At 41.5% G+C, this 26,067-nt stretch overlaps 2 protein-coding genes across 2 annotated transcripts; one reads left to right on the top strand and one right to left on the bottom strand.

Moving 5' to 3' along the window:
• Positions 1-2,833: 2,833 nt before the first annotated feature.
• Positions 2,834-5,090, top strand: taf11 (TAF11 RNA polymerase II, TATA box binding protein (TBP)-associated factor). Its single transcript, XM_085782492.1, has 5 exons — positions 2,834-3,049; positions 4,005-4,135; positions 4,235-4,322; positions 4,418-4,514; positions 4,622-5,090. Exons 1-5 carry the CDS (start codon positions 2,876-2,878, stop codon positions 4,750-4,752), a joined length of 621 nt encoding a protein of 206 aa, XP_085638618.1. The 5' UTR covers positions 2,834-2,875; the 3' UTR covers positions 4,753-5,090.
• Positions 5,091-5,210: 120 nt separating this feature from the next.
• On the bottom strand, positions 5,211-25,059 carry bltp3a (bridge-like lipid transfer protein family member 3A). The gene is made up of 21 exons (XM_085782491.1): positions 24,743-25,059; positions 21,764-21,926; positions 18,986-19,024; positions 18,643-18,734; positions 18,367-18,556; positions 17,840-17,980; positions 17,558-17,728; positions 16,737-16,917; positions 16,457-16,543; positions 15,302-15,472; positions 14,697-14,842; positions 13,493-13,634; positions 12,966-13,159; positions 11,647-12,866; positions 10,690-10,874; positions 10,464-10,603; positions 10,132-10,282; positions 9,469-9,734; positions 9,092-9,200; positions 8,832-8,902; positions 5,211-8,172 (listed from the first exon to the last, which is right to left on the bottom strand). Exons 1-21 carry the CDS (start codon positions 24,784-24,786, stop codon positions 8,056-8,058), a joined length of 4,020 nt encoding a protein of 1,339 aa, XP_085638617.1. The 5' UTR covers positions 24,787-25,059; the 3' UTR covers positions 5,211-8,055.
• Between the last annotated feature and the right edge of the window lie 1,008 nt (positions 25,060-26,067).

Here is a 26,067-nt window from a genome sequence, read left to right as displayed (position 1 = left end):
GCTCAATGTTTTGGTTCCTCCACTTCCTGGGAGTGTTATTAAAGTTGACACAGGTCTTTTGGCTGGTCAGAGGAAGTAAAGGAGGAGGAGAGGTTGAATTGATTGTACATGCTGGTATTTTTGGATAATTTTCAGGTAAAGGGACTGGAGTCCTGAAATTGTGGACATCTGGATTTTACTGTAGGCTATGACCTGTGATGAGCAGTGTCTGAGTGTAGAGTTTAGTGAGAAGGCAGGAAAGGAAGTGAGACTAGAAAGAGGTGGGAAGGAAGTCAACTCATCCTGAGAGAAATAAAAAGGATGAAACTAGTGCAGGATATGAGAGTGATGATCATAGGCTTATTGCCAAGACCAATAAATGTGAAATTAGATGTAAAGCATCTATTAAAACTGGCAAAAATGATTGGAGCACAAATGAAAGAATTGAAATATGAAAGACTCAGATGGCAATCTGTTAATTGGATGTAATAAAAATAGAAAAGGCAAAGACGCTGGCTCGTGTTAGAAAAAAAATAAGGTGTCAAAGAAGTCGAAATTGGGAAAAGCAATGATCTAGTGGGAATAAGGGTGTCATATTTTGAATGCCAATCAGTGTTTATAAGAAGGATGTTGCTGAACAATAGGGCCAATTTTTTTTTTTTTTTTAAAGAATGACAAGCAATTAATAAAAAGAAGGTTGGGACAGTGCTGAATTAGCCCCAAGGGAGCAATATTTTGGATTTGCTAAATTGTTGAAAAAGCTTTTATTCCAAAAATCTATGAGATACTTCAACTGCCAGGAATTTGGAGGCAGAAGTCCAGCAAATAGCCTACGAGTGAAAGAGAAAGTACCTTATAGAAGCAGTTAAGCTGGGTAAGCAGGGGAGGCAGTCAGGGGAGCCAAGAGTCGTAAAGAACAAATGGTAGCGGAGGTAAAATAGAATGATAAAATCAGGTCATGGACAGAGAAAAAGAAGCTGATGACTTTTATTGCAGGGGTGATATACTATGCAATGTCTGAGACTAAGACTACAACTGAGAGGATTCAAATAATTGTTAAAGTACAGTAGCAGTGCATTATCTCAGTAGGCTCTGATAGGTTTGAAGTGGAAGGACATAAGAGACGATCTAAAATCTGCAGGCAAGCCAGGAATCGGGTCATGTTCTGGTGGACTCAATAAATTCATAGCAGATAGGAGAGGAGAAAGGAAGTGTGCAGACGAGAGTCTTGGATAAGGCCAAGAACCGGTCGGTACAGTAGGACAGTAGAGCTCAATATAGATGCTCATCAGGAAGAGCGGGAGGGATGGAGGAAATAAAATGACTGAGTACGCGAGGAAGTACGATGAAAAATGTAAACAGAGGAGAGAGGATGCATCATTAACTTCATGTGGGAAACAGGGCTACTACTGAAAATATTTAGTTTTTTTTATTATTATTATTTTTTATTATGCGACACAGAAAATTGCATACATGTGTACTATATACTTGGAAATACATCCATGGGAACAAAAAAAGAGACAATAAAGCAAACAAAAAACACAACAAAAAACAAAAGACAGCCACAGGCCATTACAAATCACTTGCACAAAATTTCTCCATAATAGAGTACGTTTTGGCAGCTTTCTTATTTCTAATGTCCTTGATTGTGGCAGCATAACGGTGCAGTTCATGTTTAAAGGGTAGCTACAATGTTCGGTTTGGATTTGGCCCATTTGCTTTTGTGGATGTGAAATTTCCCCAAACTCAAGATTAACTGACAGAAAAAGCAAAAGTCTTTTTGTCTTGGTCATCATAATAAATGTTTTTCCTGGAAACTGATCATTCTTCCTGTTTTCACTTGCACAAAGTGTTGAACATCATTCCACTTAGTTTTACTGTAGGCACAATGATAAAATAAGTGAGAGATGGTTTCATCTTCAAGTCCACAGAAATCACACACATATTCAATGTCTAGTTTAAATCTTTCAAGGGTTTTTTTTTCTTTGCAGGGTAGATTTGATGTAAAATCTTAAACGAGACTTCTTTCATCTTGTTATTGAGACATAATTTTTCACCAACCAGCCATGCTTTATTCCAGTTAATTTCTCCAAATTGCGCAGACCAGTTAATTTGACCCCTAGGCCTGAAAATATTTAGTAAACCTGCTAATGTAGGAGCTGAATGACACCGACAGATGGCAGTGGTGTAAGTGTTAAACCGTTAAACAACAATCGTAGAAGAGTTCCCTCATAGCGGAACCGGAAATAGTGCACTACGATGCTAACTAACATTAGCATTTAGATGCTATAACCCCACTCAGGCAGGGTTTGTCATTGTGCGTTGTTTATTTTGAATCAACAGAGATCGTAGAAGTGGTCTTTGTGTTTTGCTGCTAAGGAATATTAATATTAATACAAATGCGTCACCTGTTAGTCGCTTCACCAACTAGCTTCACTTCACCGTTAGCTTAGCTTAGCTTCTGCTGCTGCCGCTGCTGCTGTTTTGTTGACTCTTGGCTACAGAGAAGGTAGGTGCAGAGTTTTTTTTTTATTTTTTAAATGTTCTCCAGATTGTGATACAAATGTGACAGTAAACACACGTGTATGCTATCTAAGGCTTTGCGTGCAAAATGTTCGTCAAGTAACGAGTGATTTAGACGTCCAGACAAACGGGTAACTTAACTAAACGAGTGACGAGACCAGTTGTTTTCTTTCAGGACTTTTTTAAAACTTTTCTTTTATTGAAGAATTGTTAGTTGGGATGTACATTGTGAAATGAGGGATGAGGGGGTTACAAATAAAAAAGGAATAATGTCAACAGGTTCAGTTACATAGTATCATGACATGACATGACATTTCTTTCAGGACTTGAGGCTGCCTGTCAACCGCTGTTAAAGCTACCTTACCGGGTGAAAATGGCCGACCCTGCACGGATGAAACCCGAGGATACATCTGAAAGGACGAGCTCTGCTACCGAGGAGCATCCTAAATCGGATGAATCAGAAGATGTACCTGCACCAGCCAAGTCCACACATGAAAACCAAGAGTCGTCCTCCTCACAGGACCCGTCCAAACAGGAGGTTAAGTCTGTGAGTTCAGGGGCTTCGTTTATCTATCATCATCATCCTGTGGTCTGCAGTCTATATAACATAATAACTACTACTATAACTGAATTACTGTAGGTTCACACTACTGTTATCTAGGTCAAACTATACTGTGAACTGTTATGATAGTAGTGTTGATGTGATACACGAACAGCACCGATACCACAACACTCCTTTTTCACTGTCTTATGTTAACACTGAGAAAGATGCACAACAATCTACCATTTCCTATTTAACACAAACCAATGTAAAATTACCTTAAAGGGTTAAAGTGGGGTTGTATGATCTACAAATAGCCCCTAAGTACTTAAATTGCAGTAGAAGACTCTCTGCACTCCTCCCGTTAGCAACGCCAGCCCATAGCCCTGCCCAGAGATTTACAACATACAGTGTTGTGAACAGACCCAAAGAAACAGCCTATTTTCGTGGCCTAAAAGAGGTTTTACCTGGTTAGTTGGTTAGCTCCAAATAAAAACTGTGTTTTTCCTGCACTTTGAGGGGCTGGAAAAAATTATATTATAGCGAACAATGGAACTGTGTTTTTTTTTTTCAGGTAAAACCTCTTTTAGGCCACGAAAATAGGCCGTTTCTTTGGGTCTCAATACTGTATGTTGTAAATCTCTGGGAAGGACTATGGGCTGGCGTTGCTAATGGGAGGAGTGCAGAGAGTCTTCTACTGCAATTAAAGTACTTAGGGGCTATTTGTAGATCATACAACCCCACTTTAAAAAAAATGATACTATCCCTTTAAGCTTCAAATGATTCCTAAACAACTAGGCTAGACATTAACACATAGTGTAAATAATAATTATGACAATAAAATATGAAATTGGACTGGTAAACATTGTCTAGAAAAGATATGATTGTTTCTGTGGTTTTAAAAAGGGCCACCCCCTTTTGTGTTTCGTTGCTATAAACAATTTTATCTCCTGCAATGAAGGAAACAGCCGCTGGAGAAGATGAGGATGAAGGAACCTCAGGCCAGCCTGCTTCCAAAAGACTGAAGGTTGAACCAGAGAAGAAAAAGGAGAAACGCCACAAGGTTGATGAAGATGAAATACAAAAGATGCAGTAAGATGGAAGTTTTTATCCAAACACATGTTAAAATTTGCATTAGTCTCATCCTGCTGAATTTAACCATCACCCCCTTGTTCTTCCTGTGTCACAAAGGGTTCTGGTGTCGTCCTTTTCTGAAGAGCAACTGAATCGCTATGAGATGTACAGACGTTCTGCTTTCCCTAAGGCTGCTATTAAGAGGGTAAGCTGGTAATGAACATGGACAAAGTGTTTTGTTTTTAATATTTGAAACTATCAAATTTGTTAATGTCACTTTAAAAAATATATATTTTCTAGCTGATCCAGTCCATAACAGGATCATCAGTGTCCCAGAATGTAGTGATTGCCATGTCTGGTATTTCCAAGGTTTTCGCTGGGGAAATCGTTGAGGAAGGTGGGTGACACTGACACACTTACACCCGGTGCTCAGACAAAATAATTTCAGATACATAAATAAATAGGCCAAGTATATATCCTGTAAAATTTTCTTTGTTCCTACAGCACTGGATGTGTGTGAGAAGTGGGGAGATACACCCCCTCTTCAGCCCAAACATATGAGGGAAGCAGTGAGGAGGTTGAAGAGCCGAGATCAGATTCCCAACACCAAGTATAAGAACATCCTCTTCCACTGAGGCGGCTGTACTTTAACCTGTGTGAGGATGATGACGGAGACAGAGGACTGCCTGTGATGATAAAACCACTGTATGGCAGCCAAGCAGGCATAGCTCATTCTCTATTACTTGGTCAGACCATTATCTGACAGAGGATAAGTGAACCTGCCATCCACATCTAATCATCAAAGTAAAAAGACGCAACACACAGTTTGCGTCTAATGAACCTTTGAACCTTTTTGTTGAAGATACAGCTAGGAGTGAATAGCAAGGTTGAAATGGTGTAAAATTATTCCTGTATTATCGTTGTAAATACAATTCTATACTTGAAAATGTTGAAATGTTTTGTTCTTGTGTCAGGTAACTAGGAAACTATGGATCACACTAGTAAAATTACTGTAATGCAACTGAACATGTGAGTTCTGTACATTTCCACAATTGCATTTTATAATAAAACACAAAGACCCAACTGAAAAGTGTTCAGCAATTAGTCATTTATTTTTTTTTCACCTTTAAAATATTTTCTACTTAACTAGCTTTGGTTCACAGAACCAATTTTATATTAGTCTCAATGAAGTGGTAAAGACAATACAAAATTCAATGTAATTCTACACAACTGACAAAAAAAAAAATGTCCACAGGGGCTTAAACATCTGCATCACTTAGGAAGATTTCAAAAGGACGCCTCTGCGATCCTTTGAAGTGATTTACATCAAAACAAGTGCAATTTCCAGTGAATTTACCACACAAGTGCAAGTAATCCACAAGGCATAACTATACAACACTTCAGATCATGCACCTAGAGAGAGCCCTGCTTCACTCTCTGTCCATCTCCTCCTGTTTGCATGGCACACTGGGTAGGGGTTAAGTTGTCATGGAAACCCTGGCCTGCTCTGGAGTGCAAAGGAAGTCTAGTGTAACAGGTATCGGAGCACCAGTTTGTCCGCAGATTGAGGATGCTACGTAACACTGAGGCCTGACTGAGGACAGAGAAACTGGGCAAACTTTACAGCTACATGTTGCATCCAGCATGGGACGTTCAGTTTCGTACCACCATATCTTTGTTTTACGAAGGCCATGCAAAAACATAAAAACACCAAAAGCTGAGAGGATCACGACTATTAAGTGATACTGAGGTTAAAGGAAAGCCTGTATCTCTGCTTTATCACACTGCCTGGATGAGGATCTGTTGAATCCACATGCAGCTGAGGGGAAAACACTGAAACCTGATGGACAGGTAAATTGTTTTTCTTTGATATTAGTCATCTTAAGATTTTAAGAATTCCACATCAAAAGTGTGTAGTGTTACCTTCTTTGTCATGTTTTTGGTTAAACACACGCTCGCTTTCTATTGCTTAAATATTTTACATTCCTCTTTAAGACTGATAATCTGGCATTCATAGCTTGCAAGGCAACCAAAGATTTGAAAAAAAAGAAAAAAGACAGAAGAAAGGAAAGTAATATTTTGAAAGAGGAGTGCTCTGCTAGGTTGCAACCACCAGAGGGCTCCTGAGTACACAATGGAAGTGAAAGGTAGCTCTGACAGCTTTGCAGCCATGAAAACGGATAACCGTACCACCAAAGGCAAAACACCAAACCACTAATTTAACAATAGCACATTTGTTCACAAAATGTAGCTGAAACAGAGGTCTTCTTAAAGAAAGCATTCATACAATTAATGTAATACCATTGCACAGTCTGTCTGAATAACAAACCCATCATTGTGTGAATCCATGCATAAAACAGATTTATGCACAGATAAAGGAAAAGTGACAGAAACATAAACTGGCAACTGGCCTGAGAGATGAACTCTGCAGCAGATCAGGGATGAAGATAGTGAAATGCATCGTTTTTTTTTGTTTTTGTAGTGGATTTGGTAATATACATAAAACACTGTATACATCATCAGTACCACAGATTTTCAAAACGTCACTTTGATTGATATGGCTTCAATACACTGTGGTGAATGTGGTCGAACAAAAAACAGAAAAAAAATACACTAACAAATCTAAATAAATATACAAAAGTAAAACAACACACACAGTGAACCTTCAGTTCACTATGTCTGGTCACTAAACATAACCGTGTACAGAGGTAATTACACTAGCAGTCCGAGTTGTTTCCTGGCAAGCTACAAAACAAGTTTCAATAAGGTCAAGTATTATATCTCCGGTTGCTGGTATAATCCCAAACCTCTTTAAAACCAGAGAGTTAAAGTGAAAAGATTTAATACTGAAGCTACTGTGCAACCTCTCTCCACAGCTCACAGAGTAGAGAATGAAAGGCGTGTCGTCTTTTGAGTGGACATTCAACCACTGAGAACATTGTTTCACAGTACAAAAGAAGCATGACCGACATTTCACAACTCAAAAAGGAAAAACATAACACTGGGGAATGATTCAACACGCTTTTTTTTTTTTTTTAAAGAATGGTGAGAACTTGATAAAGAGTGTGTAACCATTCCACCTTGGTGATAAAGCAGCCAAGGTAGAAAGTGAGATGCATCTGTCTCCATTAAAGCAGTGTAATTCTGCTTTTTTAAAGAAAAAAAAGTGCAATGTTTTTCCTACCTTTTACATCACATTTGCAACAACAGCTGATAATATTTTTTTTATAATACTTGAGAAAAGAAACACATGGATCTATTGTTTTTTTGTTTTTTTTACACTTAACCAGAGGTACTCTACATTACTAAGTCAGCTAACTAGCTTCATGACTATCACCTGTAAATGTGCTGTGTGTAAATCTGCACTGTTCACAAAGCATGCTCGACAGAGGCTTGTTCTCCGATGGACCAGCAGCTGCCTGGCAGTGTCAGTGCATGTGAAGAGGAGGTTTTGGCATGTGCTTGACTTTCATGTTTCTGTAACACAAATAATGGAGTGGAGAGAATTAAAGCTTTATGGGAAATTACCCCTGCATGCTGTGTGACAAACACTGAAACCACACAATGAGTTTACTATCCACACTGAGAAATAACCAGGGTAATTTGTGTTTAGTGGAGCAGTGAGAAATATCTAAACTGCCCGATTATAAAGTAGTACCAGTAAAGTACCTATGAATTAGATCACCATGTTCCCCCTAGTTGTTATAAGGGCTCTTTTGTTATATTACGAGTAGAATGAAATAGGAAGTGAGAAGTGATCCAAAGCCACAACTTGGATTCTTTTCTTTTTTTTCCCCCTCCCAAACATGTCCGATGCCTGGACACGCTCGGCGCCGAGTCCTGCTGGTTCCTGACATTCATCGCGATACATCTGACCGCCATCCCTCAGCAGGAGCAGTGATGAAGTAGGTTCACAGGGGTGAAGAGACAGAGGAGGCTCAGAGAGCAAACGTGGGGTCGTGCTTCCTGACCTCCAGGAGGAGACGTTCTCTGTCGCTGAGGGCCTGAGTGAGGGCGGCCTGGGCGTCGGAAAGCTGCAGCTCCAGAGTTTGTCTCTGTGAAGAGCAGGAGTTTAGTTAATGTTAACTGCAGCTACGGTGAAGACGTGCTTTGGCTCAGTGCTACACAACAAGTGGACAGAGATCAGATTCTGACTGACAGCAACAGGTGTAATTACAATATCACTCACTACACAATCTCAAGTACTTGGACACATATCTGCTTTGTCGAGCTGGCCAGAAACAGGACACCGGCATTACAGCTGTGTTTAACACCGAGTATAATTACCTTTTACTGAACTTACAACATGAGAATAAACTCATCTGAATGAATCTAACTCAGCTGCAGTTTGAATATCTTTATCTGGTCATTGATAATGTAAGAGACAGAGGTTTCTATAGCCACAAAAATGATTCATTGTTTGCAATTCACACTTGACATTTCATACAAATATTACTAAATACCAACAAATATATTACAAGGCTTTATCAAATGTGTATAATATTTTTTTTATCTAGGTCAACTGGACTTGGTTGTAACCCAGTTGACATACTTGAAAATGTTTGGGATCATATGTTTGAAATGTTTCACAACATAAATATATACTGTGACACTACTTGGGTATTTTTCAAACCAAACCAGGCAAAACCCCCACCCCCAGGATTCAGAGAATCTGGCTACATACAAGTGAACAGATGTATTAGATGTACACTACCTCACTCTGCTGCTGAACTGTGCAGGAAGTGTGTGTGTTGTCTGGGTCAGCCCCTGGAGCACCTGCCGAGGCTGTGATCAAAAAGGAAATGGTGCAGATTACTTTCAGTTCATCTTTCTGTAAAAGGGTTACAGAAGCTGTGGATTTGGGCGCTTGTGGTTTTTATGGTTCATGATCCTGCCACAATACTGATGAGAATTTAATTTGTTATAATGAGCAGAGAAAAAAGAGAAAAGAGTGATTTGTTTTTCTTCACTCACCTTTGAGCCTCATGATGCCGTCTTCAGCGCGCTCCAGGAGAAGCTGTTCTACTATGAACGTGGCTGGGACAGGTTGAGGGGCAGTTGGGTAGTTTCTAGGGCCATCATCCTTAATTAAAAAGGAAAAGAAAAGGGATCCTGTGATGTCAGCATTGGCCACCCATTACTCCACAGATTCAATTCAATTTACTTTTAATTACTAGGATAATCCACTTAGTGTCACTACTGCGCTCCATGAAGCACTAGGTCACATATTAAAAACAAATTCAATTCAGTGGCTCCACAGAAGGGAGTGGTCTGACTTCTGTCAACTATTAACATTTTCATTTCACATCTCATAAAGAGGAAATTAGACAAAATTAGACACTACAACCCACTTTCATAGTGACGGTGATGTTGCTCAGGTGCAGCTTCATCGGCTGACCATCGACACTGAATTCATCTTCGAGAAACGGCCCGATGTTGGTGACTGTGGAGGCCAACACCTCTGCGTGACAGTCCTGCACTCTCATATCCAGGAAACCCACGGACTCGGCCAGAGCGGAGTGTCGGGCCGCAGCCGGACCCATCTCCGCTCGCATGCGCAAGATTGGAGAACCCCTGCTACCCGGTCTGTACGGCTTCTGGGCCGAGCCACTCGGATCTGCAGGACGAATCACATTTGTAAATTATCTGAGGACTTTGCTGTGAAAATGTGAAGATACAAAAGGATTTTGTGGGATCATAGAAGCCCATAGATCAAGATTGATTTTCTTTTGCAGTCAACTGAGCCATAATTATCAAATTCTAGTCTTTTTTAGATCATTATAAGCATTTCATTAATAAGCAACCTATAAAATATGGAGTAACACATATGACTAGTTATACAGGCAGATTAAAAACAGATGTAAATTATCTTAAAGCTATAATCTGGTACAGTCCATCAAATGGCAACATTTATGTTTGAACTGTACACTGTCCCTTTTAAATAATTTAATTGAAATTGAAATAGAAATTGAAATAAAGAGTTTGCCAGGTTGTCTGCAGTAATCCTTGTTCACCTTGTACGAGACCAGCCAGCACGTCAGCGACCCTGACGTTACCCAGCTGCACAGGGGTCAGATTTTGAGCCTCCACAGCCACAACTTGGTCTTCTCCCTTTACTTCCATGGTGCAGGCCATCCCACTCATGACCAGCAGCAACACCGAAGACTGCAACAGCACAATCGAGTCACATTAAAACCAGTGCAGATTCAGATTTGAAAGGGTTTGAATTCAACTGTTAAAATGGTTGATGACAACATTTTATTTGTTCTTTGAGGTATTCATTTCTTCAGAGACCTAAAATGACACCTATCATAAACATAATCTGTCCATGAATTCCGTTACGCACCACGTCCTGAGACACATCCTCAGTGCTTTGGGAGAGGGAGCTGCTGAGGTCGGCAGAGGACCCCCCCTCCGTCCCTGGAGCCGGGCTGTTCCGGCTGCCGACCGGGGTGTTGTTGGGACGCATGGACTCCACACCCGACTCTGGAAACACGACGCAAACTTACAGCAGATGTCACCATTGTAACTCAGAGGAAGTGCTTTGGAAGCCCCGTGAGCATTTTAAGTACCTGAGTCCACGAGAACAACAAAGTTGTCGCTGACATCGCTGTCCACAGATAGATTCTCATCGGGCAGGCTGCCTTCCAGGATCGCGCTATCAAAGGAATGCTGGGACGGCGACTGCTTCATGGACTGGTGGCGCATGCCGGCAGCCGACGAGGGGGAGGACTCATCGGAGCGCTGGACCTGTTCCCTGTGAACACACACACACACACACACGGATAAAACACTGTGAAGTGGACGGCCTAGTGAAAGCATGTGGTTGCACAGCGTGTGGTTGTGGTTGCACACACCGACCGATGTTTCATCGCCAACAGCCCAGCAGGAGAGCGTCGGCACTAGAGATGCACATTTTGAATTTTTTTTTCTGACCGATAACCGACGCTCGTTAACCGATTATTAACCGTTAACCGATAAGAATAAGAAGCTTGCGGCGCACCGTTTAATACACACATGCGCCGCGACAGCTGATCAGTGCGCTCTGTCTCAGCTGATCGCGCTCTGGAGGTCAGATCGTCCAATGTAAAACTGTTTTTATACAAAGTGCAGCCAAACACCAGGCTGAAGGAACAGCAGAGCTCCTCTGACAGCTCCTCTGTGGAGCTGCAGGAGAGCTGCAGGTGAACAGGCTGGAAAGCAGCGACGTCCTCTTTTTTTTTCTTTTTTTTTCTCAGCGCCGTTTTTACAGGTGATTCACATCTATGTCCGTGTAGGTTACATTTATTGTCTGATCTTCCTTCATGGGGGGCTGCTATAGGGCCTACTGTCAGTCCTCCTGTGGAACTTTTTGCTGCGAAATATGACTGAAGGCACGTGAACTCTGCACGTGTCGACACGCCCCCATGAGTTGACGACATAAGGATCTAATAAAATAAATAAATAACCGATAGTATTAATCGGTCAAAGTTCTTGTTATCGGTTAACGGTTAAACGGTTAATCATGTGCATCCCTAGTCGGCACTTACTTTGCTTGTGGACTGAACAATTTGCTCATCCCCGAGCCACGACTCAGGATGCTGAACGCGTCTTTCGTTATGGAGAACGCCCCTTTGGTCAGGTCCAGCGAGGCACTGATGGCATCTTTGGTCACGTCCTTGGTGACGTTAATGGCGCTCGACAGCTCTCCCTCCAGGCTGAAGGTGGACGGCTCGCGGGAGATGGCCGGGGAGTGTCCGGGCGTGAGCGGGGGCGAGAGGGCGGCGGCGGCGTCCTCCTGTGTCGTCGACCCGTCCCCCTCCTCCACGGCCTCACACGCCTCCTCCACCGCCCCCCCGTCCTGTTCGTCCTGATCGAACGCGGCAGCGGGCGTATTGACGGAGATGCCGTTCTCCATCCCGCTGTCCTCCAGGACCCCGTCTGCAGAGTGATGGGTCGGGGAGATGTCAGAGTCTGTCATGCTGGCGCTGTCCGTCTCCGGCGTGTGGGGGACCTCCTCCTCCGGCTCTGAGGCGACCGGGGGCAACAGGAGACCCAGTTCGACCGAGTCCACCAGAAGGGCAACGCCGACGGTCGTCGGTTTTGTCTTCTGGCCGTGAGCCTGTTTAACGTCTCGTAGATCCCGCCCCAACTCGGCGCCCAGACGAGCCATGGCGTCCTTCATCCTCAGCAGCGCGACGTACTGGTAGTGGTTGAGCCACAGTTTTACAGGAGTGATGGTGTGAGCCAGGAGGTGGACCGAAGCCAGCGAAGCCTCGTCCTGGTCTGGAGGAGGAGGCTGGTGAGCCGTGCTGGGACTGGAGGCAGTAGATGATGATCCACTCTTAAAGGCAGCGGGCTGACACATCCACACCGACATGGCAAAGGGTTCAACGAAAGGCTGAGTTCTGCCTTTGGGGAATCGCCGAGCTCCGTCGAAACCCAGTGTCACCCGGGACAGACTGAGAGACCAGACGTCCTGGGATCGCAACTGCTTTCTGTCTAGAGGCTGGAGCTCCGTCTCTCGAGCGTGATGGAGGAAGGTGGAGGGAGCGGGGTGGAAGGCACTCAGGTCTCTGGGGTAAGGGCAGGGTGGCGTCGACTGGAAGAAAGAGCAGCTGGCGAACTTGTCATATATAGTGTTGAGGTCAGCTCTGGAGCCATGGGGGCAGTGGCGAGTGTTGCTGAGAACCATCTGGGGCACGGTGACGGACAGAGACTGCGGACGCTCAGGATGGTCCAATATGGAGGAATCTAAGGGAATTACCAGCTGTAGGAAGGAACAGGAGAACAAACAATTTACATGAGTTTTGGAGATAAACACAAAACACAAATAATCCTACAGTGTCAAAAAAAAAAAAAATTTCACCTTCAGCTGAGCTGCATCCATACGGATGTGTACGTGCTCGTCAGCCTTGCTGCTGTCCTGCAAATGGTAGAAAGCTTTGACTTGATCAAGAGTGTGCAGCAGACCCCTGGAGAAAAGATTGATCCACAGCACACTGGCCGGGTCCACACACAGCTGCAGGCTGTTTAACTGTGCGTACAGGTTTGAGGTGGGCACTGGGAGACAGAGAGAAGACAAATGATGCCAATACAGAACATTTTATTGCATCATATATTGTAACTATGACACAAAAAATCTCAATATTAACAAGCAACCAAGAACTAAATTCTACTTCAGTTACTCTGAAAAATAGCATTAGCTACACACAATTTTAGATTATCATGAAAGAGGTGCTTAATAAATTCTGCCATATAAACATGTACCAGGCAAAAAAAACAAAAACAAAAGGGGATTGAGCTGAAATGAAAATAATTCAAAACTAATTTTAGGAACATTTCTCTTACAAAATGGTGATAAATTAAAAAAAAAGAGAAACAGTTGTTTGATACCTGATAGACTGGGGTTGTCAGGAAAGTAGTATTCAGTGAACTGCAGATGAACTGCTGGAACGCTGTCTGGTAAACGCAGAGCTTTACGGTTACAGGATAATAAAGACTGGGTCTTCTTGTTCTGACGGCCCCTCGTAGACACCTGGATGTTCAACAGGTCAGTACAGAGTTTAATCTTTAATTATCTGCTTCATTGAACTCACAACAACTCAATTACTCAACAAAAGTGGAGCTAAACCACCTGGGTCTGAACGTCTGAGCATGAAGAGCTTCCTGTCTGAATCTGAAGGTGGAGACTAAGACACACACAGGATTTCCCCAGAGTGTCTCAAATGAGGAACTAGAAGTGTCTTTAAAAAAATGCTGGAAAATCTTTGTGACAAAAAGGGTGAAAAAGTGAAAATGCAGAACCTGCCCTAGAGAGTGCTGTGAAAGGCTGAGGGCTTTCTCCGTCTTAGAGGAAATGCACCAGAGCAGCCAAGTGGAGTGACATATGTGATTATTCTATCCCCACTGAGATTCAGGACTAGAGTAGTAATTTAGTTTTTCTTATTTCCTAGTGACTGAGGCTGTGGTTTTCCAGTACAGTGACTTTTTACAGGTCCAATTTGACACCAAAGTCATATCATCAACATGTCAAATCAGCGATGATGACATCTAAAAAGAGACTTTTGTTCCTGTCAGGCAGATTCCTCCGAGGCTGATTATGTGAAACGCCCTTTTCCAATGTGAGCTAAGTGCTAATGATATGCATACTGCAGCACATGACACTACGTAATGTGAGCTGGCTAGCTAACTGAGGAGGTGAGGTTTTGATGAAGATCAAGAAAATGACATTATTTTCCTTAAATTCTTCTTTCTTTACCTATATATTGAGACTACATCTTGTCTACAGTCAGAAGTTTCCAACCAATCTACATAATTAAAAGCATGCTAAGATAAAATAGTTTCACATAAAAGGAACCCTCAATCAATCTATACATATTGTCACTTGTCATGTATATCAATAACATGTGTGACTAAAATCAATGATTATGAATACACCTAAACCAGAATCTTGTTTATTTTAAGGCAGCTTAAAGCAGATATTGTCTGACCACTGCAGCTGCTGAGGAACAGACAGAGAAGTCTGTTGCTCCACTTATTGAAAAGTAAATCTTGTGTTAGAGCAGGTAAATCGAATCAGCTGATGATAAAAGCTTGCCTGGTGAATGTCCACGTCATCCATCCGGACCACCACGCAGCTCGACCGCAGCCTCTTCAGCGAGGACCCTTTAGGAGCTGTCATAGAGTTCCTGCTGGCTGCCTGCTCTTTGTCAGAGGGGGTCGGCTTAGGATTCGACTGTCCATCTAAAGCGGGAACATGGGAGAGTAAACACTTAGTGGCAGGCTCAAGAAGCCAGCAACCCTGTTTACAGATTTAGATTTATGTCTGATTATAAATAGCTACTGAAGCATATGTTTTGCTTTGTCATTGCCTCATTATACCCACTGTGTACCAGCTCGCAAGGTCCATTTACTACCTTTCTTGTGGCTTTCACTAACAATACACAGCCTTTAGCACTTGGGGTTGGCTCAGTTGCCATGGAGATGGACTCAATGTACAATTTTAACACTATAAAGACTTTCTCCTTGCATTGGTCCAATGTAAAATCATGTCAACATGTCAACTGATCAAATGTGCACTAAGTAGACTTTGAGATTTAACCGTATCATGTCAGGATTAAGTTTCATGGTTCATTGAATCTGTAAAATTTTGTCTGATGAGCAGTGAAAAGACAAACCATCATGTTACTCCTGGATTCTTACCTTGAGCTGTCTTTAAAGGGGAGTCCTTGGTGGGCTGGGGCCCCTCAGTGTGTGGCCCTGGGATCCCAGAGGCCTCTACTCTCTTGTGATACTCCTGCAGCAGCTTCCCTGCCCACTGGGCCTGAGCCTCCATGGCTCCGCTGTGGCGCTCCCAGTGTCGACATCCGTCAGCTGCAGACAGGAAATATAAAAAAGGTAGTTATGATCCAGCAAACATTCAAGACTAATTTAGAAATTTCAAACTATTATGGTTACAATAATTAATCTGTACAGAAATTAAACATAGCAGAAAGACTAAAACCAAGGGCTGAACTTAAAACTTAAAGGGATAGTTCAGTAGTAGGTTTGTTACCTTTAATTGTCGGTGCAAGCTATTTTTAGAACGGCGGAGCAGAGCTACGCTACGGAGGCTAATGGAATTTCTTGGTTTCCCTCATCAAGCTCATCAAATACACAATCCAACATCTCCAATACGCTCTCGTGGACAAGTTGTGATCTGCACATTCACCACGTGATGAGTTTGATGAGGGAAACCAAAAAATCCCATGAGCCGCCGTAGCGTAGCTCTGAGCAGCTCGCGGCTCTGCTCCGCCGTTCTAAAAATAGCTTGCACTGACAATTAAAGGTAATGAACCTACTGCTATGACTATAGGGATTATGGCAATGGGCCAATTTGCCAAAATGTTGAACTTTCCCTTTAAATAAAAGGTAAAATCAAGTGACAAATTTAAAGCTGCAAAGCTAAAAAGTCTGAAAACAAAACAACAAGGATGCAAGACACAATAAAATATCAATATTTATGAAACAGTATTTCAACCTGTACCATTTTAAAATAGACATTCTCCTCTTTTAATATTCACTTCAAAAGTCTCCATCAAACAAACTAACAAAATAAAAGCTTTTTTTCTAACTTTGTTTAATTGACCATAATGGGCTCGAGGGGCGACCCTGCTGTTCTACTTTCTACCCTTCAGGAATTCCACAAAGAATAATGGCAGTGGGCACGCTCCCCCAGCCCATTAGTCTGCCTGAACAGTAATCCTCCTAACAGCTAGTCCGGACTGAATGCTGTGGTTTCAGTTGACACGGTGCAAAGCCTCGGGGTAAACTGTAGTTAAATCGTGGTCACAGAAAAGCACCAGTCATCATACTCACCGAGTCTGTGGACGGGGTAGTAGTCGAAACCTAGCTTTCTGAAGGTCAGCTGCATCGCACCCTGCAAGCCCGGGGGAGGAGCATCATCTATGCAACATGACATAACAAATGTTAAAGACCATCTTTGCAGAAATTACACATCAATCCTTCAAATATTTAATTCAAGATGGAAATCAGGATTATTATTTTAAGAGTGCAATCTTGGCTTTACTCAGAACAAATACACCTTAGTTACAAAAATAAGACATGCTTGGGTGATAGTGAGTTAAACCCAACAAACCTTCATCCATTGAAGAGCTGTCGTTGCATATGTGTAAGTCCAAGCGGGATATGAAAGTGTGGTAAGAAGATTCCTTGACATCATAGAGATCAAAGTACTGACTCAGGTTGTTGGGGGTGCCGGCGGGAGCAGGTGGGGGCTCTGACCACAGGCTGTGGAGGCCAGGAGATGGAGGAGCAGTCTAAACAACAGAAGACGGAAAATGTCTCAGAAAATCTGACAAAATTAAGAAAAACTGATTTGTAACAGAAATTCCAAAGAGAAATAAAAACATATCCAGAAATAGTCTTGCGAGTGCCAGCTTGCTAAAAGCTCTTGAGTCTTGAGTCACTAAGAGAAGAAATTGGAGCTGTTCTTTTCACAGCGAGTATGTTTTATTTGTTGTAATACAATTATAATGTTATTTATGCATCGTGTAGAGACAAGCTGAGAACTGATTGTGCTGATGTGGAGCTCTGATGCAGCACTTCTTTCACGTTTGAAGACTGTAAGTATAAATCTTTACCCAAGTGAGTTTTCCTGTATTTTGGGCTTCTTGCTGGATCAGGATTTATACATAAAGATACATTTGGCCAAATGATGAGTCAGATTTAAGCTGAGTTTGTGGGGAAAAAGACCTATTGTATTTTCATTATCAAGTATCAAATTTATTCAGATGTATGCAGCAACAACAATTCTTGAGAGACATGGCTTGGTTGGCAGTGGCCTAGAAATTCCACTAAATATATGCAGTCTGTAATTAAGAAATGCTAATACATATTAATTTTGTTTATTTTCTCACACAGCTTTTATAAACATTAATGAGCAGGAAGGATGCAGACCTGCAGGGACTCAGCAGTCATGTTCTTCCTCTGCTGGGCCGACTTCTCCATGGCCTCACTCAGAGATTTGGCGTAATGGATGATAGCTTTGAGTTGAGAGTCCGTCAGGACCCAGAGCAGGTCGTCCAGAATGAAAAGCAGCTTGGATGCCAACACATTGCAGTCCTTTATCTAGACCGAACAATGAAGAAGTAAAGACTTGTTTCAAATAATTTGTAATTTAGATGAGATTTACCAATGACATGACAGGGTGGTTAGTTAAAGGTAGAGACAGGGTCCTACTCTGCGTTTTAGAGCGATGCGAATTCGTCCTTGGTTTGTGATGAGGCGTAATGGTGTGCTGCCAAGGTCCTGGTCATCACTCTCAATGGCATCTGCCTCGATTCGTAGACTCTGCCAGTTAATTTCTTTAAAAGTCAAAACCTGATTGAAACAAGAAACGTATGAAATCATCCAACTGCGATCAAACACAAGCAATTTTCTTACGTATGGAATGATTTTTACTGCCGTGACATTTGTGTTTAGACACAGAGAAACAAAACAAAGAAAAAGCAGCAGACGCATTTCCTTTTAAGTGGATTACAAAATCTCATTCTCATCTGAAAGCTTGTTCATCTTGATAAAGTCCCTCCAGCTAATAAAACCCATAGCGACTGGCTTGATTAAATGATTTACTGCAGGCTTAATGAACATGCACGGTTTCTATGGTGGAACATTATGTTTAACTGAGTGCTGCATACGACTCTCAGCCAGGATGGCGTTACAGCTGTGTGAGAAGGGAAAGGGAAATAAAACCATGCTACATGTACCTCTCCTCTCTTGGGGTCTGTGACGCGGGTGTAGCGGAGGTCACTGCGCTGCCATTTGGGGTTGAGGCTGTTGCCTTGTAGCTGCCAGAGCTCGAAGGAGGCGTGGAAGGCCTGAGCCTGCACCTTGATGGTGATGGAGTTGATCCTGACAGACATGCCCTCCACCACTTTCTCAGCAAAGCCGTATTCGCTGTAAATACACCACGTAAACAAAAGTGAAGAACAGGGTTCATCATCAGATATGTCAGCTTAACTCAGCGTCTTACGCAGGCTTACCTCTGGCCTGCTGTGATCGCTATAGGAGAGGGGCCGTTGGGTGGACGAGGCTCTTCACATGTCCTCATCTCAACCTCCACCTTATCCAGGAACTGCACAAAGGAGGAGACCGTGACATTGAGCAAGGATAAACAGAGACATGGCCTAATATTTACTGATGATAACAGCGCAAGGAACATAACCTATGGAGCAGTGCGACAAAACGGTAAAGTAACAGAAGTGGGCACTGCTGGAGTCATGCCAAAGTTAGGTTATTTTTGGATTAAAGGACGCGGGGGAAGCGTTAGCGTTAAATAAATGTGTGAAGAGCAGCAGAGGAGCAGAGAAACAACTTCATTCTCACCAGGCAGATGGGGCTCGTCTTCAACTTTGTCCATTGTATCTGAAAAGAAAGGACAGCAAGGTCAACAGAGTCAGACACAAACACTTGCCAAAGCATTCTGCACTGTTTATCATTCACTGGGTGCAAAGGCACAGTGAGCATCCAGCTCCCAGGACGTGACACATGGGGCAACAGCAGTAACCGTCATGCAGTTTTATCTCGAGTCATGCTGCCTTTGCTGCTCAACAAACAGCTAACACCGCTCATAACAATAAGAATAACAACCCCAACAGCGTTAACAAGAGTCAGACCAAAGGAATCAACAAAAGCCAGCCTATAAAATAGAAAAAAAAAATTGCTTTTATAGCCTACGGTACTTAAAATATGACAGCATTTGTACCAGCTTGGTTTCCTCGGTTCGTTCCAGGGACTAAAGAGGCAAAAGCATTTTAAGGTCTTAAATCTTCAGCCTTGACTCATAAACACGAGTAAGACATCATCTGAGGGTGATACACACTGGCTGTGAAGTGCACTAGCTATTTAAAAGTGAAAGTAGAACTCACAATCTATCTAAAGAAGATAATGTGTTCATTTTTGTTTGTTTTTTAAAGATTTTGCTAATTATTTTTTAATAACAAGTCTATAGACACATGAGTGGCTGGAATGCATAGACAGTTTTTTGAAGGAATGCTTTGATCCAGATAATTTTCATAAGCTAAAAGGAATGTGTCTGGATCACTGTTTGGACACACTTATCTAAACTAGCTCTTCACAGGAAGCTCAGTTTTTATCTACATTTAGCTTCAGATAGTCTTGAGCCATTGAGCTGTGAATAGAAGCAGCGATGAAAGGAACCAGCTTCTGTGATCACTGTTGGCTGCAGGATAGGAGACATATGACCCAACCCATGAACCCAAACAATCATCTCAGCTCCTGCTTCAAACACAAGATTAAAATCAGGCTGAGGCAACCTGTTGAAACTGTTTCAACTGGGGGTCAAGATTAGCATCAAGTCTACAGCATGGTTAGCGGCTTTGTAAAGATGTGCAGACTCGGAGGTACTTCTGAGTTTAACGCTGACATCAACATGGCTAGGCAATAATAATATTCACAATATCAAATGTAATGAGCCACTGTTGGCTGGTGAGTTAGCTCTTCTGATCTGTTGTAGCTGGTTCATTAAGGACCAATGGAAACATTTATTTATCAGACTTTACTGACATTGGTCACTTAAGTTGATTTCCCTTTGCTTATAATAATCTTGAACAGATATAGCTGTATGCAAGAAGCTATAAGCTGTATATTAGAAAGGTGGTTGAATAAACAGCTGAAGTTGAATTCAAGGTTTTTTTTCTTGTGTTCTTTATTAAAAGTAGACCATTAAGCATAAGATGCCCCACAAATGACAAAAAAAGCCCACAGAAGAAAATGATTGATAATTATCGATATCTTTTTTTTATAATATATTTTTTAATATCAGCCAACCCTAGTAGTATTATGTACAATGTCAATGCTCATTTGTTCGCTCTCACACTTGGTTTAGCATGTTAGCACATTAGCATTTGTGAATAAGTGTGTAACAAAGTGCAGCTAAAGCTGATGCTAACGTCAGTAGTTTTTCTTAAAACCAAAGGTCTGAGCTCCAATTAATTTGTTTAGGAGAAAAATACAGTAAAATACTGAAAACAGTTGCAAAGGAGAGTGAGCAGCTACAGTAGGCGGTGTCTGGGGTTTCAATTAGGGATGTCACGATTACTTGTTTTCACAACTAATCGTGGTATTAAACGCCACAATTAATTGATCGTAAAGATTCCTAAATACCGTCACTTTCACAAAAATTTGATGTTGGAACCTTATTGGCAGATGTGCGCAAAAATATGGGTAAATGCACAGATACTGGTCCATTTATCTAAGGTAACACTGAATGGTTAGGAATTTAAATGTTAGTGTGTCATTTTTAATTTAAACAAAAAACGATTAAAATAAACGCATACATTTGGTATAGATAACAATTTATGACCTGAATATTTCAAACACTTCCCCTGGGGATTAAGAATTGGTCATATAATTAATAGATACTTGAAATATTTTGTGTAAACATGAGTAATTATATTTTGACTAGGCTTGATTTTACACATTCATAGTGTTGTGAAATTAATTAATGCATAATAATCGTGATAATCGGAGTACCGTGATTATTTCTCTGACAATAATCGTACCAAGAAAATTTATAATCGTGACATCCCTAGTTTCAATATTTACCTAGAAAAGCGTCAGACAGTACAGCTGCAAGCATAATACTGTGCTGTTGTTTGTTTTCTACTTTAAAGCTACCTTTAAGGAAACTACAGGGAAAACCGAAGTTCAAGAGGTTAAATGTAGCAACAATATAAATATTATCACTGGATTATGATTTCAAACAAGCTGTCTTGTATATTGTACATGTCGTCTTATTGAGATTATTGGATAACACAAACCAGCCATCCTGACAGCTCAATGTACAACAGCCAGACAGTGTATCTTAGGATCACAGCAGCCTCTGGCCTTTTGTGTCCCTCTGATTCATGGCTTGCCTTCCCATTATCCACAACCGGTTCCTCAGCAGCGCTTCTAGCAAACCGCTGCCACCGAGACTTTCACGTAGGACTCTATACACTCTGACTTTCAAAAGCACGCTCTTCGGCTTCAATGAACTTTATTGAGTTTGAAAATGAACAAACTGAAATAATTCATGCAGCAGCTTCAACAGAAACTCGACAGAGCAGCTACACGATCAGGTTTGCCTAGCTAATAACATACCCTGATGGCAGCTTTGTTGCAGTAGACCCGGGTGACAGCCAACCAGGTAGGCAGGTCGAGCATGTTCTGCAGAACCTCTTCATCGAGCTCGAGGTTGGACAGCTGCCCCTCCCCCTTCAGCGTGCTCAGATTGATCTTGTCTGGGGACAGGTTCTTGGTGAACCTGAGGGAAACAAAAGACATAAAATGTTAAAATGAGTTGTTTCGATGTGAAAACACACAGGAGGAGGGGAGTGTAACTTTTATCAGGGAGACACCGGCAGACGTCACTGATGATGCACGAGACAAAAATGAATTATGCACCTTGGCTAAGACGCGTATGAAGTAGTGCAACTGTATGAGTCATCATGAGAAACCCTATGCAGCCACAAAGCTGTATTCCCCCATCTAGGTTACATCTGCTACCATAGCGTGCTCCAGCAGTCAGGACTCAGGAACAGGCTACGACCCTACACGGGGATAAATATAACAGCAATCGGAGCTAATTGATTTGTTAAGTATTTTAATTTCACCTATACCACATGACTGAGCAATATCCTGTCAAATCCCTGTGACATTTCAGACGTCAACCGAGAGAGACACTGATAAAAAGAGCCACAGATTATCTGCCACATAAGATACAAGCAGCAGACTGAAACAAGACATGTGAATGTGGTTGAATTTGTTAAAACTTTTAACGCTGTTACGCCTAATAACCACGCTGTACCTGATAAACCTGATAAGCCAGTCAAAATGTAAGCTTCCTTTTTTGTGTTGTGCAACATAATAACAGCTCCACTTATACTGTTGACTAAACCAGAGGCGTTATTTTCCTAAAAAAAAAAATTAACATTTCACATTCACTCACAGCCTCCGAGGGCCTTTAATGACTCAAGCTTGAGGTGGATGTAGCCGACATGTCGGGTTTGCAACATGCATTTTTTTTTTTTTAAACACTTGCCTTTTGGATTGGCGTACAAGAATATTAAGACATGACTTGGTGGTGTACATAAGACCTACAAGAGGGCAAAGACTGGTGGTGGTGGTTCAGTTTTTTGTGAAACTGGCAATATAGGATAATTTCTGAGATTAGCACGGTTTAAAAAGCACAGAAATTCCAGAGCTTCTCAAAGGCAAGAAAGAGGTCTTTGTGCAAACATGGGCAAAAGTTTGACTATTTAGCAAAGCCAAAAACTGCTTATTATTAACACCGAAGGATCAGCCTTGAAGTGATCAACTCAAACTCAGCAAAACCTCAGTGAGTTTCAGACTCCGTTTGTATGTTTACAGCAAAACATAGAGTGGCTGTAGACTTGCACATACATTTTTGTCATTCTTGTCATATTATGTGTTGAAATTATATGATCTTGTTCAATTCCTGTGTTAAAATGATCATATTATCATTATTATTAAGAATACTTATGCACTGAGGCCCCCACTGATAAGGAAAGATCAAATATAGCAGAGAAAGATAGAAAACATAAGACATGATCAGCATGACATGAAATAAGGAGCTTGTTTCCTCTACGAACCATGGATGTATTATTATTATTAGTATTATTATGAGTGCTCACTTCTTCCTCTTTTTTGTATCATTATTAGACCCGCAACATCAACGTGCTTGTTTGCAGGTCCAAATATGAGTCCACTGTGTTGTCTTTGGTGCAAGTAATTGTTTCAATTATTCAGTAACAAAGGCAACAGAGACAAGGAGAACAAAAGTGAGTCCAATGGATTTAGCACACACCTAGGCACATGATCCAACTCAAGCCTTTACCCCATCTAGCTGGGGAGGGAGAGACCTTTACAACACATTTCAACATTACTCCCCCGCCCAAAAATTATTTCTTCACTAGTGTCAACTATGCCAAACTGAGAGCAACAAAAAAATCACGACACAATCTGTCTCAATATAGCCTCAAAAAAAAAAAAAAAAACTGTGACTGTGAATCAGAGAATAGCAGACTGTGTGTCTCCTGAGCAGCAGCACAACAGATGGAGGAAGTGAGACCAGGTGTGGAGAGAGAGAGAGAGAGAGAGCTACGGTCAGATCTACAGGAGGATGATGAGAGGATAACATTTGTTTAATACACACAGTGAGGTGTGAGAGGGAATAAATGCTGCTGAGGAAGCAGTCATGTGAGCATTACTGTGTGGTCTGACAGCAGACCTCAAACCTCCACAGACTAGATAGATAGATAGATAGATAGATAGATAGATAGATAGATAGATAGATCAGTGTATTCTCCGTGAAACCAAAGTTATCATATTCATACTTGCTCTATTTGGAGAGGCAGGGCTTTTTATGATCATCCCAATTGCTATCAAAGTTAATTGCCTGTCAAAGGACCAATAGATTTGTCCAATAATCATTTTGACCCTTGGGTGCTGGCTGGTTCCTGTGTGCCAGAGGAAATGAAAGAAGAGGACAAGCAGGGGTCTGTCAACAAATATCTGCCACAGACAGGTTAATCAGGCTATAAATAGATAGATGATTGGGGAGATGGATGGATGGGTGGATGGATGGATAGATAGATAGAGAGAGAGGGGATGTCACTTGAGATACAATACAAATGTAAAGTAAATGTAGTATTCAGGGCCTTGGACCACTAAGTGATATGAAAAGACAAAAGACAGAGCAGAGAGCTTCTTCAGCTGTGAGCGAGGCCCATTTCCAATGCAAACACACACAAACCATGTCATCATTATCATTATATATAAAAACACAGACACTAGCCTATAATAAAGTGTCTGTCTCGTTCAGGTTGAGGTGTTTTGTTGCGTTCACGGTCCCTGTCAAAGCTCCTATCGTTTAGTCTCACGGGGCTTGTTCCAACATGTGGCGATACGCTCCGTGTTAACCTGTGTTGTATCAACATCGATGCGGCTACATGTAAATAATAAACATTTACTGGGTTTTATTTATATCCATCCCCGTTATCACGTTAACATCTGAGCTGGGCTAACTGGGCTAACACAAAAGCCAAAGATGACACTTACCTTGACAAATGTTTCAGGATTTGCTTTTTAATTAGTCCGGCCATCTTAGCTAGCGTTTGTGTTGTTGTAAGGCTGACAGCAACCTTTCCTTCTTAAATAAACATGTGTACTAGCTGGCAGGGACCTCTATACTGTACATAGCAGCACTAGCTGTGTGCATCTTGTTAGCCGCTGCTGGCAGAGCTGAGCACAGCCAGAGACACAGCCGAGCTGCTGCTACACCGCCAAACACCGGACAGCCGCTGAACCCCCCACTCCTCCTTCACTCACACGCACATACACACACATACACGCAACACACGCATTCAAACGCACACGTTGACGCTCCTCCTAAAGACAAACACAATGCTGCCATCTGCTGGAAGATTAGGTTATTACAATATATTTAACCTGGTTTTTTTTTCTGAATTGCTGAAACACTAAAAATCCAATTATCTGAACCACATCATCAATCTTTTGGTGAAATTATAAACAATTTTAATCGGTTTTAGGCAATCTGCAGATCTCATAAACACAATAAGTTTACTCACTAAAACACACTGTGATGCATAAAGAAAGAAGTTAAACACAAATGCAACACAGCACAGACCCAACTCAAAACTGTTCACACTTATTGATGATCTATCTATCTATCTATCTATCTATCTATCTATCTATCTATCTATCTATCTATCTATCTATCTATCTATCTATCTATCTATCTATCTATCTATCTATCTATCTATCTATCTATCTATCTATCTATTTTTATTTTATTTGTGTGTTCATTTTTATAATCTCTCCTAAATGAATGAATGAATGAATTTTCACCGTAGCAGGCTTACTATCTTTGGGTTTTTGACTGTGTTATAGATAAATATTGCAATTTATAATATGTTTCAAGGGTAATGATGGAACATATACCACATCATTTTCTAAAATAAACAAAAAACCATCCAGAGATGTTACAACTAATTATGGATTAGCCCTACATTGTGTTGTTGGCATACCTAAACAATTAAATCAACTTAACAAACACAAACACATAAAAAAGAATGACGGTCTTAGTTTAACAGAGTCTATTATTGCATTTGATGGCAATATTTTTGAATTATGTCATCACCCATCTCACTGTTGATCTTAATGAACAAATTCCATTGTCTTTTGCTCCGTGTTTGGGAATTCAGTTACAGTAACACCACATGCTTCATTTGGATGGAAACCTGACCACACAGAAAACTTGGGTTCAGGTCATATTCTCATGTAAGTGTCTTGGTTGGTCCCTTGGTCTGTGTGTAAAATGTGCTCACTGCAATGATGCAATTTGGACACAACAATTAAGTTTC

This window comes from Trachurus japonicus, chromosome 7 (assembly GCF_045865225.1).
Source record: "Trachurus japonicus isolate A0001 chromosome 7, Traja_1.0".
Lineage (NCBI taxonomy): Eukaryota > Metazoa > Chordata > Actinopteri > Carangiformes > Carangidae > Trachurus > Trachurus japonicus.
This window is presented reverse-complemented; position numbering and strand designations above follow the sequence as displayed.

What these genes read in the sequence shown, in the direction of transcription:
- bltp3a (XM_085782491.1), bottom strand. Translation starts at nt 24,786, where the DNA reads ATGGCCGGACTAATTAAAAAGCAAATCCTGAAACATTTGTCAAG. An exon ending in ATCCTGAAACATTTGTCAAG is followed by an intron (nt 21,927 to 24,742) that starts GTAAGTGTCATC and finishes TGTTTCCCTCAG; the next exon opens with GTTCACCAAGAACCTGTCCC. An exon ending in TTGTTCAGTCCACAAGCAAA is followed by an intron (nt 10,875 to 11,646) that starts GTAAGTGCCGAC and finishes GTGTGTTCACAG; the next exon opens with GGAACAGGTCCAGCGCTCCG.
- taf11 (XM_085782492.1), top strand. Translation starts at nt 2,876, where the DNA reads ATGGCCGACCCTGCACGGATGAAACCCGAGGATACATCTGAAAGGACG. An exon ending in CCAAACAGGAGGTTAAGTCT is followed by an intron (nt 3,050 to 4,004) that starts GTGAGTTCAGGG and finishes CCTGCAATGAAG; the next exon opens with GAAACAGCCGCTGGAGAAGA. An exon ending in TGGGGAAATCGTTGAGGAAG is followed by an intron (nt 4,515 to 4,621) that starts GTGGGTGACACT and finishes TTGTTCCTACAG; the next exon opens with CACTGGATGTGTGTGAGAAG.